Source organism: Lissotriton helveticus, chromosome 1_1 (assembly GCF_964261635.1).
Source record: "Lissotriton helveticus chromosome 1_1, aLisHel1.1, whole genome shotgun sequence".
In the NCBI taxonomy this organism is placed as follows: domain Eukaryota; kingdom Metazoa; phylum Chordata; class Amphibia; order Caudata; family Salamandridae; genus Lissotriton; species Lissotriton helveticus.
Window position 1 is genome coordinate 679556953 of NC_136057.1, and position 18712 is coordinate 679575664.

The 18712-nt window shown below is 44.9% G+C and overlaps 1 protein-coding gene across 3 annotated transcripts in view; it reads left to right on the plus strand.

Annotated features, from left to right (window-relative positions):
• Positions 1 to 18712, plus strand: part of FAM107B (family with sequence similarity 107 member B) — a 259298-nt gene that overhangs the window by 194730 nt on the left and 45856 nt on the right. For 2 of the 3 annotated variants that reach the window (XM_078674202.1, XM_078674203.1), the window contains one exon: positions 2937 to 3108. In XM_078674202.1, the coding sequence (XP_078530328.1) occupies positions 2981 to 3108 (128 nt within the window). In that variant the 5' untranslated portion in view covers positions 2937 to 2980. Of the gene's footprint in view, positions 1 to 1860; positions 2029 to 2936; positions 3109 to 18712 lie in introns of those variants that run through there. The other variant, XM_078674201.1, reaches the window with a different exon arrangement.

The window sequence follows — 18712 nt, forward strand, 5'->3', positions numbered from 1 at the left end:
ATAATCCAAAAGTCGATATTTTAAAATATACATAATAGCACATTGGTAAAAATTACAAATAAAACACATAATATGCTGCAAGCGTGCTCCATAAAGGAAAATCCCTATTCTAAATTAATGAAGATTGGGCATAGAAGGGTCTTTATTTTCTGCAAGCAAAGTAATGTGTCAGTTTCAGGAACCCAAATGAGTGTTCTGATGAGAGACTAGGAATGCAGAGGTATGAAGCCTTGGCACTCAAGTAGTGGAGATTAGCAGAGGCTGGAAGGGTCTACTCAGCTGAAAGTCAGCAGGCATCTCCAAGGCTTACCTCCTAAATTCTGCAGCAAGGTCTCCTCCTAATCTAGGGAATACACATTAATATAATTCATCAAAACGTTAATTGCAACAATCTTTCCATTCCCTTTTCCAGTGAACCAAACAGCCTTCGCCAAACTCTGGAAGTAGGTATACTTCCCAGTTTCTAACTACTTCACAATTGACTACACAACCATGTCTTTGGTTTGTTACTTTGAACAGAATCTTGTGGTTCAGACAGTTCTTCTCACAAGTAGCGCTTCCTTCCATCTCCTCTCCTCCCAGTGAGATCCTCAGTATTAGTTGTCTAATACATAACAAATGCCAAATCGCTAACTAATAGAAGACGTCTGAAAAACTACAGTATCAGCAATGGGAAGAAAGAGAAAAGCATCTCGTGCAAAACAAGAATTTGAACGCTAACACATGCCTCTTAGCCATAACGTGTAAAGTAGACATTCAAAATGGCATCAGCAGTTAAGCAATTTAATTCATTGCACTATATTAATTCACAGGTTTGCTTATAATACCCAAATAATATGATTACATACTACAAAATTTGCATTAAATGTGTGTCTGTTATTCAGCATTGATGTTAGCACTTTACAGTTAAATGTGTTTAATTTGAAAAATATGGAAATTCGCTCTATCAGGTGCAATTTGGGGAAGAGGAGTGGCAAATATGTGGAAGCACAGTGGAGAACTGTGGCTCAGAAGCAACATGTGGAGGTGGAATGGTGCAGAAGCAACACAGTGGTTGGGGGAAAGCACCGGCAGGCAACAGAGGAGGGCGAGGATAGGGAGAAGCAGCACAGGTGAGCACAACATGAAAGCGGCAGGTAGAAGCAGATGTGCATCAGATCAGCAGTGCAGGAGTAGAGAGTATATAAAGGAGACCGCTTGAAAACACTTGTAAACACGTGTAGTGCTTAACACAAAAGAGAAGAAGTTATTTAAAAGCAAGCACTGGAAGCAGCAAAGGCAACCAATCGAACAAAAAAGAGGCAAAGCTGTAGGACAGGGACAAACACAAGATTGACAGGCTGAGACATGAATAAGAAGCAGGAAAACGAGTGACAAGGAAAGCCAAGCAATGGTGAACAGTGGGCGGGCTCTAAGCCTTTACATGTTCTTGATGAACCACAATATGACAATATATCTTGTGTCCGGTAGTGCATGTGCTGTCTAGCACACTTTAGGCACACATTGAGACATCTGGTGGTTCGGGTAGAGGCCTGTGTGTTTTTTCCCCCTCGGAACTGCTGCCAGTTAAAACATGTAATCTATAAGGTATACCGCTTTGTGTGAATTTGAAATCTAAATTCACGGCCAGTGATGGGTGCAGGTAGATTGTTCCCCAAATCCAATGCATTAAATCAGAGAAGAGTATCTTAGTTCTGCTTCATCGGTGACGTGGGTTGATTGAAGTTCTGTTTTACTTCCTGACCCTTGTTTATCGGACATGAACAGTTCTCAAAGCTGTCACACCAACAAGTCGCATTCCTTTCCCTTGTAAGGTGTTCTTTTAGATGTGATTAATGATTGACGAGAACGTCCTTGTCCCCGGTTGTGAAACGCACCGTTCTCCTCAAGAGCCGAGTCACAAGGCTCGAGCGCGCGGATCACTGCGAGCCGAGGTGGCTCCGGGCTGAGTCTGCACCGTTTTGTGACGAGGGAACCCCAATAACATGTCGGCCATGCTGTGGTATCCCGAGTCCCAGGAGCCTCTTGGTATGTACTTCATTAACGTCACATTACGGCTTCTACTAACGTGGCACTTCTCTTCAAAGACGACATACCGCTGCCCAGCACCGACGCCGACGGTGTGTACAACGGAAACTGTTTTTTAGCCCGCGGATTTCAGACTTTGCTGCAGTTTTAGTTCACTAAACTATTGGCGTTCGATTAATGTAGCTAACGATAATGTTAAATAATATCTACATCTTGCAGGGCACATTATTTGTCGGGATATTAGTGGGTAGAAAACGCTTTTATTTCTCCCTTTCAAGTTTGCTGAGCTGTGACAGCAGTGTAAGCCTCAATAGACTGCTATTAATTTATAAAAGTGTGCACCTGCACTACTGATGTTTGGGGACTGGGACTAATTTTCATAATCAGACGTTGGCTCCAAGCGAATGAGAGAAATGCAGGAAAGGGACAAAGCAGGTGGGAGAGAAAGAAAGGAAAATAGTGGGAAAGCTGGACTGAAAACACATCATGAGTGAGGTAAAATGTATAAGCGTAGGCTGGTGGATGAAAGTGCCACAAAGTGTAATCAAAAGTAAGCAGACTTCATAATCGGCAGCACCTGCAACAGGATCCTAGAAAACGTGTAGGGTCCATAACTTATTATTGTTACGACTACAAATTAAGCACTGCTGATAGGTGAATATGGGGAAATGCTATATTTTCAGAATAACTGCTTTGTTTCGGCATAGATAATGCTGTAGGTACCCAACTGATATGAACATCAATAAGGGCCCTCCTTAATGGTAATTCCATGATACATTTAGTAAACAAAGCTATGCTAAAGTGACTGCAGAAAAACGAAAACAGAGATGTGAAAGTGCTTTTCAATTGTCATGTACGCCCATTAGAATATTATGTGTGCTTACCTCTTTTTAAAATTTATATTGCAGAGTCCTGCGAAGATTGCGATCCATCATTTTTTGAAAGGAGTATCATGGCTGAGCCAGACTATATTGATTCAGACAATCCCGACCTGATTAGACCGAAAAAAATGGTTAATCCTGTCAAAATTTCCAGAAATCATCAAGATCTCCATCGAGAGTTACTGATGAACCAAAAAATGTAAGTCCGAAAATATATATTTATACGTGGTTTTGATATTTGCAAAGGTTACACACCATAAGCAGTGCATTGTAGGGGCACGAGCTATAGTTAGCTCAGCTAATTCTAATAACTGAATTTCTTGGGTTTTGTACGAGCGAATTCTGAGCCTAACTATAACGCTCCTGTAACCTTTTTTTTTTTTTTTTTTTTGTGTTTATTTCTAAGGTTTTTTAAATTCTATTTTCTAACTATAACGTCCCTGTAACCTTTGGTTTTTTTTTCAGTAACATTTTTAAAGTTTTTTAAATGCTAATTTCCAACCATAACGTACCTGTAAGCATTGTTTTTTTCTGTGAATTTCTATGTTTTTTAACTAGTAGTTGCGTTTGCAGAGTGGTGGAGAAAGGGGGCTGGGCCTCTGACCAGCTCTCAGGAATCCTACTGTGTAGGACTTGCATGAGGTACCAGGAGGGTTTCCTGGCCCCCAAGGTCCTTCAAGAGTAAAGTGGACTTCATGCCCCAGCCAGCAGTGCACCACGAGCCACGTTTGCAGAGTGGTGTAGAAACGGGGCGTGGCCTCTGAAGACCTCTTAGCAATTCTGCTGTGTGGAACTTATTGGAGATAACAGGAGGGATAGTTGGCCCCCAAGGATGACCTTGGGGTTCAACCACCCCTCCTGTTACCTCCAGTAAGTCCCACACAGCAGGATAGCTGAGACATGGTAGGAGGCCGCGCCCCCTTTCTCTACCACTGTTTTATTTTGTCCAAAGTCGGAGACTACCAAGAGCTCAAAAACGTTCCTTATGTTCACAAGTACAACACTTTTAGATTTGCAAAGACGTTAGTTTCACAGTGAAAATCAATTAACAAGCATTTGGAATGCAATAGGTCTCGCATGGGCACTGTAAATGATAATGACTTTCATTTATCTGTTTTGATATTTAACACATAAATAAAAGGCATTGTAATTTACATTGTCAATAGCACAAACTCTTGTAAATGCGAGACCTATTTCATTTCAGTGAAGCGCCCGCCAATGTCCCGGCCGGCTTGGAAAGTGAAAGCGCGCATGGCCTGCTGAATGTTGCAGGAAAGCATGTCATGCCTATAATAGGAGAAACTCTAAGAAAATAGTGCTTACAAACTCAATAAGTAAAAGACTTACAATTGATGGACGGAATGCAGAACAAATCAAAATATTCCCCCCCAGTCAAGAGATCTGGGTTAAATCCATCATACTTTTGCTCACCATGCCACCCCAGTTTAGATGGATATGGCTCGGTCAATCAATCAATCAGTCATTTGTAGAGCGCGCTACTCATCCGTTAGGGTAGGGGTCTCCAAACCGGTCCTCGAGGGCCGGATCCATGCCAGATTTTTTGGATATCCCTATTGAAATACATGTAGTAATTTAAAAAATCCGGCATGGATCCGGCCCTCCAGGACCGGTTTGGAGACCCCTGCGTTAGGGTCTCAAGGCGCTGGGGGGGGGGGGGGCTGCTATTGCTTGGAGAGCCAGGTCTTGAGGTGCTTCCTGAAGCGGAGATGGCCCTGGGTCAGTCGTAGGTGGGTGGGAAGGGATTTCCAGGTTATGCTGCCAGGTCGGAGAATGATCGTCCTCTGGCGGTGGTTCTGTGGATTCGTGGGACAATGGTGAGGGCGAGGTTGGTGGATCGGAGCTGGCGGGTGGGGGTGTAGAACGCGAGTCGGCTGTTGAGGTATTCTGGGCCCATGTTGTGGAGTGCTTTGTGTGTGTGGGTGAGGAGTCTGAATGTGATTTGTTTGCTGACGGGGAGCCAGTGGAGGTTTCTCAGGTGGGTTGAGATGTGGCAGCGGCGGGGGATGTTGAGGATGAGTCGTGTGGAGGCGTTTTGTATGCGTTGGAGACGGTTCTGAAGTTTGGCGGTGGTTCCAGCGTAGAGGGCGTTCCCGTAGTCCAGTCGGCTGGTGACGAGGGCCTGGGTGACTGTTCTTCTGGTTTCGGTGGGGATCCATCGGAAGATCTTTCGGAGCATGCATAGGGTCTTGTAGCATGAGGATGAGACGGCGTTGACTTGGGTCCTAACTGGGGTGGTGTGGTGAGCACAAGAATGATGGATTAAACCCAGATCCTTGTGACTGGGGGTGAATGTTTGCATTTTCCACCATTCCGTCCATCAATTGTTTCTTTTGCATACAGACTAACTAAGACATACCGTGTAACAGAAGTAAAAAGGCCAGTCTAAATGGGAGGTTACAAATAAAGATAAGGCCGTACTAAGGAGAGACTAACAGGCCTATTAACGAATCAGAAGCCAGCATTTACAGAGGACAATAACACAAGCCAATGAAAAATATGGTCGGACAGTAGACAGAGCTTCAAGTCCATATTTGAATACAGCAGGACTCGCAGAGCAGCACATGCGCTGCCTAGGCTCTACCAAAAAATGAACACACTAACGAAAAAAAGACAAACCATGGTTTATGGAATCCTTGGGGTATAACTCATGGAGACAACCCTGCTACAACTTACCAGTGTCATTGTTATCAGGTGCAAAGAACATATGTTGACTTTGTCTAGAGCTTTCCAGATGCGTCACAGGAGTAGTTAAAGTGCAATGTGCCCTGTGCCCGGCATTCAGAGAGCGATACCCATTTAGTTTCGCCAATTTTATGGAGAGTACATTGTTACCAACTCTATTAGTGTCAATATGGTGTCAACTTAACCTGTCTAGGTGCTCCAACAGACCTTCAACTTTGTATAGATGGAATTGCGTTAAACAAGAAAAAGATGGTGACTGAATTGTACAACATCTGAACATCTGTAAGTAGAAATAGAAAATGTCAGAGGACTGAAAATTGTCTATTTAATAACCACAAACCATGGTAGCTGGACTAGTCCTGTCTGGTTCTTAAAGTTCTGTTTTTTGCAGTCACCAGATCTCTTGTGAGATTTCTGAAAGGGGTATAAGGGAACTTTGGGCTGTAATTATGTGCTCCTTCTACTTTGGTGCTCTGACGGGTTTCATGCTCCCCTAAGGAAGTCACCCATTCATTTTGTGATTCAAATCCAGTTGCTGCGGAGGAAGTAGACGGTTGTAGCATTATCCTTATATTTTATTTGTGGTCATAAAAAAGGATGCCAAGTTGTTGTCACTTATCGCCCGGAAGGGAGTGACCACTGAACGTAATGATGCAGGGGGACTGAATTAATGTAGAATTTCCTTTTGAGGCCATACTTCCTCTTGCACCGATTTGGTAAATAACTATTTTTAAACTTTGCCAGTTAACCCCTTCATTGCCTTACTGATGTGTGTACTCTGTAAATATCGCTACCAGTATGATGTGAGTATGTATATTTGTATACAAAAAAGAGTCTCAAACAGAATTGTGCAGAAACAATGACAACCAAGTGCTTTTGGCCCAAAGTAAACTTTTGTGCATGTGGGAATTTGTGTTTTCAGAATTCCACTTTTATTCAGTGGACCTAAGAATAAATGTAGAATTGTTAAGGCACCATTTTAGCTGGTAAATAATTATGGCTTGTGGGACCATTAATTGTAAGGTGGCTCTTAGTTCAAAATAATCGAGAATGACTGTCGGATGGGTAGTGGGTTTGGCAGACTATGGCGAGTTCCGCTGACGCATAGCCGCAGGTGCTGCCCCTCCCCCTCCGAGTCTGAGTTTGGCGTGGAGAGTGGAGCGGACCGGAGGAGCACTGCGGCTGAAACTCGTGGTTTCTCTTCCACTTTTCAGCATGGCGGCGATCTGGTTTTAGCCACGGAAGCGGATGAATGAATGCAACGTGAAATTTCGGCCAGCCAGTTTTTGATATGTATGGTGGTTGCGGCCTTAACTGCTTTTAGCCGGCTTGCTGGAATTCGCTTCTGCCATCTTTGCCGATGCCTCGGATTGATGCCTACTGCTTGAGGTCGTGGCTGTGGGATCCTGTTCTGAGCATGGAGGTCTGATGCGTTGGTGTGAGTTGGGGAGTCTAGGCCATTAACCTGCGGTTTATCGTAATCCTTACACCTCCATAGCTCAGTAAGGTTAATTTTGCACCTGAGGTTTTCCTCAAACTCCTGGTTTTTCAAATAGCCGAGCTGGAATAAGGAACTGTGTAGAACTGGGCAGATTGAGATCATTGTTGCTTCACTACCGAAAACTGAAGAAAACGTTTTGAGACTGTTTCCAGGAAGAAAAACGAGGTGAGAGGAGAGGAGGCGGTGCCAAGGAGGTGAGAGCTAACTGGGTGTAGTGGCAAAGTCGTTATAGTGGAGTGGTTGAAAGAAGTATTACAGAGATTTTTCGTTCGTAGAGACTTGGGCTTGTTTGTATAGCGCAAGCTAATTTCGGCTTCAGCTGTGTAAAACAGAGGGAAATCTATAAGTTGAGGAGACAGTTAAAGCTTGCAGCAGCTGCTGTTAAAACTGATGCCACAAGTACAGCAAAAGCCAAAAAACGCTCAGCCAAAGCTAAACTGAATCAGACCTCAGCGAGAGCTGTTAGTAAAATTAATCAAGACGAGTCTTCCTCTATTACTCAAAGTTCGGAGATTGATGAGCCGTTATTGAACGAGATAAACCTGATGGAGGCCACGGAACTCACTGGGAAGGATGAACTCCTAGCTACATCACCGGGAGCTCTTGTAGCTCAAAAAAATCAAGAACTGAAGAGTTCCATAGATTTTCCTCTTTTTGTTGAGAAGAATTTACTACCTTTCACAACCCCAGTGCCTGAAAAGCCTAGGGCAATCTACGTTCGTGTCAATAGGAGATATGACCACGATTTCTACCACGCAATCTTTATCTTCTGTGGTGGTTTCACCTCTTGTGTCTGCACCCCCTCACCTCCTAGAAGTTTCAGCTTCTGCAGTGCAAGTAGAAAAGTTGCAGTCAGAACAGCATCGTCCTGATCATCTTCAAACAGCTGCTTTGGCCATGGCGATGGCAACCCCGCTTCCTCATTCTCCTACCAGCGAGAAGGACTCACAACATCAGTTTGATATCATTGTGCAAGTTCAGTAAATGTCATCAGCATCGTCGAAGGCTCAATCCCAAGAGCAGGACTGTTCCAAGATACTAAAGTCCTCGGTGTTAAAGGACAACTATGAGTTGCTGCCAAGATCTGCTGAATTTGAGCACGCAACTCAAAATGAGACGGCCACCACGCACCAGATTGATATTAAAACAATGTTGAATTTAATACTCCAAGAAGTTCGGGATATGAAGAAATTACAACAAATCGAAACAGAGGCTCTACATCTTCGATCGGAAAAACAGACGAGGCAGTCGCAAATTTTCCTATTCAAATTCAAGAGGCCGAATCGAGGATTTCTCAAGTTGAGGACCAAATGAATGACATCCTCCAACAAGTGAATTCAGTGTCTCGGGATAAAATAACTATGGAAAACAAAATTGAAGAACTCAAAAAAAAAATCACGCAGTTCAAATCTGTGGATAGTGGGGGTCCCGGAGAGGTCAGAAGGAGCGAATAACTTCAGTGGGTGGAGTCTTTGCATAAGAATGTGGTGATTACTGAATTCTCTAGCGATTTAACCCAGACTAGGGCTGATCGGGTTCCAGCCCATCTTCCACCTAATATTAAGTTTCCCCGCACTATACTAGTCAACTTTGCGGACTATCGAATAAAGGAAAAAATCTGGCAAAGGCAATTCAGATGAGACAATTCGATATTCATGATGGAGCGAAATGTAGAATTTTCTCTGATATGTCTGCAGCGGCTTCAAGAAGGCGTAAAGAGTTCTTAAAGCTTGTGTACCTTTTTAAAGCTCAAGGGGCGCAAGCCTCTATTGCTCAACAATCAAGACGTAAAGTTCTTGTGCAGGAAAAGTTTAATTTGTTTTCGCGAATTGAAGAGGCCCAGGAGTTGCTTAAGGCAATTTCAGCTGGGAAATAATCTGATTTAGCTGCTTTTTGTATTTACAGGAATAATGTTCCTAATCTGTTTAATGGTTTGTTTCACTTTAAGGGGGAGGGGTAGGCCACTCATGGTGCAGCACCAGGGCACTGGAAGTGTAGAAGGGGGTCGAAATGTGGTTAGCAAGTAAATCGTGATCCTCAAGGTCGATGGATTTGGATTAAAGCTAAAATTGATGGTAATATCATACATTTCATTAACTACTATGGGCCAAATTCAGATGATGCATTAATATTAACAGTACACAAATTGCTTATTGGTGTGGCAGGGTAAATTATTTTAGGTGGTGATTTTAATTATATATAAAACCTGACAATAGATACCTCAAATAAGAATAAAAACAGTTAAAACCCCAGACAAAGAAAGCTTTTGATGGTCTGAATCAGGACTTGTATTTGATTGATGCTTGACGCTCGGTTAATCGGACAGCTCAGGAATACGCTTGTTATTCCCGTCAGTTACGTACTGCCTCACGTATCGATTTTTTTATTTATTTCGCGATCTATGGTACTTGCTGCCGCCAAAATCGGTTTTAATGCTTTTTCTCACCATTCCTTTGTTCAATTGGATCTCGAGCTTGGGTGTGAAAGGAAGAGGTGGTCCAAGTGACAGATGGACGGCCTCCTTCTTCAGGATCCTCATTGGCTGGAGAGTTTTAGGGTTTGGATTATGAATTACTTTAATCAAAACGAACATACAGCATACATTATTTTGGTTTGGGGTGGCTTTAAAGCAGCGGCTAGGGCCCAAATGATTGCAGTATCTGTAGGTAAGGGCAAAAAACATTGGGAAGAAATCGCAGAACTTCAACGTTCTCTCCAAAATGCTTCTAGATTTCGTAATTCTTAAACACAGGGTCAGTGGGAGGAAGCCAGGAAGAATTTGAGAGATTTCGTTTATTCTCGAGGAAATTAATAGCTCTCAGTCTTATATGCAAAAAGTTTATGAAAGAAGTCAAATGATGGGGAAAATGTTAGCCTGGGCATGGAAAGCTCGTCAGGAGTCTGCTTGTCTTCCAGAAATAATAGATCCTAAGACGAATTTAGTAGTTTCGGATAGACTAGAGATTCCCCGGGTGTTTTCGGAACATTACCAACAAAATATACTAGAAGGCCTGAAGCGATTCAGGAATGTTTTGCCGGAGTAGAACTTCCCAGATTATCTTTAAACTCTGTAAAACAACTTCAAAGTGAAATAGTCATATCTGAGATTCTGGAAGTTATAAATTCAATGCCTGGGACAAAAGCTTCTCGGGATGATTGATTACCCATCGAATTTTATAAAACTAAAAGAGTTGACTCCATTTCTTAAGAAACTTTTTGACTTCATTAAGACTGGTGGTGCTGTTCCGATTGGGTTTAGGAGTGTTATCGTAGTAAGCTTTGCCAAAAAGGGTAAGGAACCCAATAATGTGAACTCGTATAGACCATTAGCCTTTTGAACACTGATTACAAGATCATGATGAAGATCTGAGCACAGCACTTTACCCCATTGGCTCAACAGGTAATCCATGAGTATCAAACAGGCTTTGTTGCAGGGCGGACCATTACATCTATTACTGGGTACTTGATTCAAGCATTGGATTATATTAATGTTAATAAGACACACGCTTGCATTATGATGGTCGATGCAGAACATGCTTTCGATTTAGTTAATTGGGATGCTTTATTTTTTGGGATTGAAAATTTTAATTTTTTGCCTCAAATTATTTTTATGCTACAAAATATCTATCAGGGGCTTAGGCGCAGATAGTAATAAATGGTAATCAAATAGGTTCAGTGGATATTAATAGGGGAACCAGGCAAGGTTGCCCCTTATCACCTTCATTGTTCCCCTTTTTTATAGAACCTCTAGCGATTAAAATAAGGGGTAATAGGAATATTCAAGCCCCGATCCCAGGTATTTTGACAGAGTTTATTCAATTCGAATTAATAGGGGGTTACAGGATCAATCCAACAATAACTGAGATGATAATATTAAATACCAGATCTTAATTTCTCCCGGATAATCTTCTGCAGCAGGCTCGTAAAACAGTTCCTATACGGTACCTCGGCATCTTCGTAACCGGGCAATTTAGTCAGTTAACTAAACTGAATTATGAGGCTACTACTATTAAATTACAGGAACTCTTGGCAAGATGGGCAAGTCTTCCGTTAACCCTGATATGTCGAGTGGCGCCTATTAAAATTTCGATACTACCCCTATTAAAATTTAGTTTTTCTAATATTATCATCAAGGTAAATGCTAGGTATTTTAAAATACTAGATTCGATGATTAGGTCTTTTATTTGGAATAAAAAGACTTCCAGAGTTAAACTTTCGGTTCTGCAACTAGATGCAGAATCAGGTGGTTTAGCCTTACCGCATATACGTTCATATTATGATTCCATTTTTCTTCATTTCACTGCCTGTTTACTATCCAGTAGAAAATCTAGAGATCATTTTTTTAATTAACAAAATGATTGCAGAAGTGGGAACTCAAACTCCCACTTTCCTAAAAAGCTTGAAACTCCCCCCCCCCCCCCCAAAAAAAACCAGATACAAAACGCTTATCGATTTTATATCTAGACTGATTATATTTTTTAAACATAGCGGGTTCTCTGGATTCTATGCATAAAAGCTAAATGAATGTAGAGATTTGGGTCTCCATATACACTCTTCCCATCTTAGAACCTTGCAGGACTCTTGGCTGGGTATAGTTAATCCGTTTTTTATCTAGGAAAGGATTATTAAATGGGAAGAAGTTCAGTCTAGATGCTACGATTGGAACAAACCTTCATTCTTCAAATTGTTTATTTTTTAAATAAATATAAGTTAATATTGAGTGGTTCTCCTTCTAAGGCTGCTACTTCTCTTTTTTCCTTTAATATGAGAGGGGTTGGAAACTGGTATAGATTATTGAGATCCCCAAATCAATCTTCTTTGGGTGACATTTTTTTGGAGAAGGCTGCTTTGGAAACTTCATGTCCCTTTTCTAGATTAGAATGGCACAATATTTCAGTTTCTGGTAATAAAACCCCTTGAGCTGCCAACTTTAAGAGAATGGTGTTTCTTTCGCATTGGATGGCTTATTATACTCCAAAGGCCCTAAATAAAATGTACCCTCCTGTCGAAAACAGGTGTTTTCACTGCCTCTCCCTAACTGAAGGAGGATGGAGGCATATATTTTTCACCTGCCCCAAACTTAAGATGTTTTGGCGTAGAATTTTTGGGTGTTTTAGTAGGGCTATAAAGAAACTTTACGCTCCAAAAGCGGAAGCAACTCTTTTCGGTATTTCTAGCAGAAAGGCCAAGCTTGATAAATCGGAGGGTAATTTTCTAGCTATCTCTATGTTAGTGGCTCGCTCTTTAATATTGCTAAACTGGAGGTCGCTCGAAGCACCTTTATATGGGAAACGGTTTAATAAGATGAAGCGTTCTAAAATATTTGAAGCAGCCTATGCTAATCCAAGGGGAGCAATTAAAAGATTTTAGTCTATTTGAAATATTTTATCGGTTGTATATTCTGAATAGTTTCTTATTTCTGCTAAATATAATTGGTCGTACTATTTTTTATGAATTGGGGTTCCTTTAACTCTGCAATTATTTCTCAACAAAATGGATTATGTGATTTATTGGATGTTTATGATTGTTTAATCAACTGTTTTCTGGTTTTTTTATGATTCTCAAAAATTTATGTTTCTTTTCTGATCTCTTGCTTAACTAACAAAAAAAAAGTTTTAAAAAAAGAGTGACTGTCAGATGAGAGAAGTTCAATGCTATCAGTGATTTCAATGATTATCAAATGTGTGGGGTTACGAAATTCATCTTTTAAATACTGTATGTTTTGAACTCTGTGAATATGAATGTGTAGTTGTTCGTAGAGGGGAAAGATGAAAGTATAGAGAAGTATAGTTGGAGCACTTTGTTAGTAGAAGGGTTGCCTTAATGATGTTTGTTTTATTTGAAAAGAACTTGTTCATAGTGTACTTTGTTTTACGAGCACAGAGTTCAGATACCACAGTAAAGTACATGTACATTAGGTTGGAGGTCTCAGCCCTGTTCTGGAACATTGCCCGCCGCTCAATGCCTTTCTTAGTAAGGACAGGTTCAAAATGCTCGTTTTGGTCCTATCCGCTCTGGACCCAGGATGGCATCCTTAGACTTGCAGGATGTGTATTCAATATACTTCCTCTGCAGTCCCACAGGTGTTTCCTTATGGTGCTTGTTTGGTCAGAAACACTTGCAATTTACAATTAACCCTAAGCCCCATAGTTATTGGCAAACATGATGGCCGGTAACACTTGCCCAGCATCAGATGTCGTGGGTATACGTATTCTGTACCTTGACAACTGGCTAAAGGCAGGTTTAACTCCAGATGACACCCGAAAATCTAACACTATGGGTTTCATTATCAACAAGCCATATTCCATTCATAGGGCTCTTCTGGACAAGGTGGCATTCAAAGCATTTCTTCTTCCACATCAACTTTCAGTACATGATCCCCATGTTTCAGGATCCGTCCTGTGTCTCAGTGAGAATGGCTCTAAGTCTTCTTGATCTTCTAGCCTAGTGTAGTTTTGTCACGTTTGTCAGGAGGTACATGCATTAAGACTGCCTCTGACTCCCTTCAGATCTCTGAATAGACAGCACAGGATATGCAGTGGTGGCTGGCAAACACCAACCTAAGGGAGGTTGGTATTTCACAGTGGTGACGCACATTTCTGCTGGGTTAGTTGGGGCAACTGAAGGAGATATAGATCAGAGGCCTCTAATCTCCAGTGCAGAGCCAGCTCCATATTAGTTTTTTACAGCTTCGGGGGTTCCCTGTGTGGTCTTGAAAACCTTTCTGTCATGAAAGGGAGGCTAGCCTAGTGCAGATTCTCAACACACAACCCCATGTGTTACTGCAATAAGCATAGGGGAGTAGGGTCCCGAATTCTGTGCTAGCAGACCCTCTTGTGGTGGTTGGACCAGCAGAATATCTCACTGGTTGCCAACCACCTCATGGGGTGCCTGAATGCCAGAATGGAAGAACTGAACATGTTTTGTCTGGCATATCATGCTGGGCATATCCACCACATAGGTAATGCTATGGCTAAATCTATCTGCCTCTGTTGAATGCGCTGTATCAGCAAATCTGAGAGAGACATCTAGCCGCAGATTCCTTAACTTAGAATATCCCCAGGCGTCAGACTGGTCTGGAAAATTTTGCGCAGCACCACCACTGCGTGCCGGGGGGCGACGCCGTACGGCACCGCCCTGACGTCGTTCATGGATGTGACATCAGCGGAGCCATATATGCCCCTCACCGGCGCGCCAACATCAGTTTTGTTCTTTTCCGCGTCACAACGCGGATCCTGGAAACCAGCAGTTCCTGGCCTAGTTTCGGGCCTTCTTGGCACCATTGGTGTCGTACCGGAACAGTGTGCAATGCCCTCTGGGTTCAAAGCCCGTGAGCCTTTTGCACGTCAGATGTCTGGCACTGACCCGCACCTTATTTGCATTTGGTGCCTTGGTGTGCACCACAATTCCAAAAAATGCGGCGACTGTTAATAGATGAAGCTGAAGTCCCTACGGGAACGCCGTATGAAGCTGTTGGCCGCATGACTGTCCGGCCCAGCCTCTTCTCGTCTCCGCTCTCCCTCTCCAGAGGGGGCTCGTTCCCGAGGCCACTCCCACGACCGGCGCCCTAAAAATGGTAAGCGGAGCCACAAGCGTCCACTGAGGTCCACTTCCCGTAGGCATACCGCGGGCGCCCATTCCTCTTGTAAGGGGTCAGCTAAATGGACCCGGAGGTCACCTCCTCCATACCCTCCTTTTCCAGGAGTTGGAGCGACGAGCGCCCAAATGGAGGTCTACTCCTGGGCTCTTCAGGCCTACTTTGAGTTCCCCTCTCTCCCTGGCGCGCCTTCAGGCCCCACAGAGGCGGAGGGTACTCAGGCCGGGCCCTCGTCGACGGATCCTTCCCTGACCTGGCCTGTGTGCACCGACTCAGCCTCCGGAGCTGAGTAGACTACGTTGGGCCATGGCCTAGACCGTCCTGGTCGCTCTAGCCCACACCGCCAGTCAACGCATAGCCTGTTGCAGATTCCTGCATGGACCCGAAGCTGGGCTCGACGTCCAAACCCACATCCGGGTCTAAGCCTGATCCCACATCTGGGGCAGCGCATGATCTGATGCAAGTCGACGTTGCGGTAGCGTCCCCAGTGGAGGCCGTCAACATCCATTCGACTCTGACACGGTGCCCGCCAATGCCGACTCATCCATCGCCGCAGGTGTCCATACGTTCATCGATACCGGCGTCCATGCCTGATGTTGACACCCTCCGGATTCTTTGCTTCTACCTCCTCAGCGGGGTCAGGCGACACTAGTATCCGCTGCAGCCCTTACGGAAGCTGCTGCTTCCCCTGGTCGGGGGCCACTGGTGCAGGTCCCTAGTGTGGCATGGCCTTCGGGTCGTTCCCAAGCACTCCTCTTTATTGCAACTGGGAGGATTAGTCTCCAACTGTCTCCTACAGACAGCCTCTTGTCTCCTCCTAGGGTGACTACTGCGCTAGGGGCCGTCTATGCGTGGGCTATCAACAGTGCAGCTGCTATCCACTGCTTTCAGGCTCCTGTGGTACCCCTCATTCCCGATCCCATAACACCTTCCACGCTGATGACGAGCTGGGCTTGTCATGAGGTAGCCTCCTACTACGCTAATGACGAGCCCAGCTTGTCACGTAATATGCGCTTTCGCAAAACTCCGCGTACGAGCGGAATTCCGCCCGCACGCATGCGGTTAATGGATCTGCGGAGCCCTTGCTACCCCTTGGGGGTGCTTTATTAGAAGTCTTGTGTGGCGCATGGGCATGGCCCTCTTCCGTAGCCCTGGTGGATCGGACCATTGCTGGTAGGCACCGTCCTCCCCCGGGGGGATCCACTTTGCCTGTCCCTCCACCCTACTGCTCAGGGCCTGGTAATTCAGGCGGCTTTTGGGTTACAAGACTCCTCCACCTTTGTTTCCTCCCACCCGGGAATCCCGGTGGCTGGATGCATGTGGAAGACAGCTTTTTGCTTCTTCTAGCGCTGCCTTCCATGCTTTAAACACTAAATGCGCGTTTGCACGTGCGTCCTCCACACTCTGGGACTCCGTGGCTAACCTTCTTCCTTCCATTCCGGGGGAATTGCGCCCGGAGCTTCTCCGTCTTGTCCTTCACGGCAAGGTGATGTTCTATTTTTCAATACGCTCCTCCCTGGATACCACAGACTCCATGGCCGTGCTCTTGCACGGTCGCTGGCTTTGCGCCGCCATGCCTGGATGCGCGACAGTCGCTTCCCTGACAATATTCGGGAGAGCCTCCAAGACCTGCCGTTTTACGGAAAAGACCTTTTTGGGTCCCACGCGGACTTGGCGATCTCCAGGCTTCTCTCAGGTCTACGGTAATTCTGCTGTGCCACTGACTGACTTTCTTCCTTTACGGCCCGGTTTTTATCAGAGACAGGTTGGTGTCTCTGTACTGTTTGTATAGCCGTATGGCTGATTGTTTTTGTTTTCAGTCCCCTGACTGTCTGTTTTGCCAAGAGGACCCTCCTTCTTGCCAGGGGTTGACCCTTGTCCTATGAGGGGTATTGGCTGGTGGCAGGTGTCTGCATTTGCCTTTGTACACTCCTGTGGAGTTTTCATTGTGGGTATGCCTCTGTGACACATATACCCCTTTACTGTGTCCCGCAGGATCGCATCGCTTTATTGTCTGCAGTGCTTCGACTCCTGGTCTAGGTCTATGCCGTGTAGTATCTACCTCGCATGGCCTGGCATCCTGCTTTTTTGTCACATAGTTTGTCTTTTGCACCAGCCCCTTCTGGGTTTTTCTCGCCAGTAAGGAGCTGCCGGCGGCCTCTCGGTTGTACATTGTTATGGCCTTTCGGCTTATTCCCCAGCAGTTTCTCCACATCCCCGCTGCTTCCGCGTAGGGATTTCTATGTTTTGCTGGCATTCTTACTGTGGCGGACTCGTGGAGCCGGTTCTCCTTGAACTCCTCTCTTCCTGGCATCTAGGACCCGTGATTTGGTCCTGAGTACTCCCTTGTTAGGCTCGTCTTTTCTTCTAAATGTCCTGTGAGGGGACTGTTCTCTCTTCCGGACCGGAGGCAGACGATGCTTATAGCCTGAATAGTTCCACTTTCCGTATAAATGCGGGTACTTTTGAGCGTACCCTAGTCCCTGGGTTTGGCCGGGTTTCAGCATCCTCTTGAGGATGTTTCTGTGCCATGATCGTCCTAATGGCTTGTGTGGGCTTTCCTGCCTTGGCCTTGGCTCTGCCCTCTTACATCACCAGATCTTCTCTAGTGTTTGTGGCCCGTCTCCTTCTTGGCATTGTGTGCATCTCAGCTGTTCCTGCTGTCTTGCTTACTGGTGCTCTCTGTTATGATACTACTGGCACCCTCTGGCAGCGTATGAGCGTCCTTTTGGTTGTGTGTGGGCATCCTTTCAATGCTCTCACACATGTCTGGCTGGTGAGGGTCTCAGCAGTACTCTTCCTCTGTGGTACATGCGTGGCGGTACGCGTTTTCTCCATCATACCACTTACCAGTCTTTTGGGCCCGTAGGTTCAGTTCTACGTCTTGCGAGGTGCTGAACTCCCTTTTCAAGCCAGTGTCTTTACTGGGTGTGTTTTTTTTTTTTTAATTCATTTTGACCCTTGCTGGGCAGGGGTCAGTATCCTGCTGCCTTCGCATCTTTACAGGAGCAGGTTCACCTTGCTTTACCCTGTTCAAGTGGTTTAGCTTGGGCTAGCTCTGACTTCTTGTCAAAACCTTGGATCCTGCGGATCCTTTATGCCCCTTTGCTCATCTTCTTTCGAAGTTCGGCATTTTTCGCACAGGCACCAGCGTTCTGGCTTGGTGTTTTCCTTCTCTCATCCCCTTTACATATAGGGGTTTTCGTGTTATTTTGGATGGACTGTAGTGCCCTAGCCTCCCCTTGATTCCAGCTTTCTTCAGAGCATAGGAGTCTGGTGGTTGGCTGCACTGTCATTTCTGTCCCCACTGTGTTTCGCCCTTTGGTTGGCAACACTCCTTTGGTCATGTTATTGACGGCTAGGTTCCCTCTGGACCTTAGTGGGGTTCAGTCGCAGTCCCGCCTCCTCTAGGGGTATGGCATTGGCATCAATTCTAAGTTAAGCAATCTGCGGCCAGGCGTCTCTATCAGATAAACACGTTACTTACCTTCGGTAACGATGTATCTGGTTGAGACATAGTCTAGCCACAGATTCCTTAACGCCCGCCCGTCCTCCCCGTCCTACGACAACCATTTCAAGTTGGGCTTCTTGCCTTTGCCTCCCTTTGGGTGGCTTTATTCCTCTGTGGGGTGACGTCTTCTCTTCACTCCAACTCACGAAGCTACATTCTGTTTCGTGGCTCTGCTCTACCTATCCTTGTGACAGGACGGTATGCTCATATGCCATGTGTCCTTTACAACCCTTACCTGGGTTGTCCGATGTGAGTCTAAATTCTTCTACCCCACCGTCCTTCCCTTCTATCTTCTTCAACCGCTTGAGGTCTCTTGCCTCCCCAGCACTCTAGCAGTTGCAGTCTCTGACAATGCTGCATTCGGTAGGTCCCTTATTCGGATCTGACATCTCCTTTCGGGTGATGCCTTATGGTAGTTTGTCCTTACTCCTAGATTCCGGACTGGTTCTCCTTCACTGTCATATATTGTGGTTGCAGCCTTTCTGTCGGCT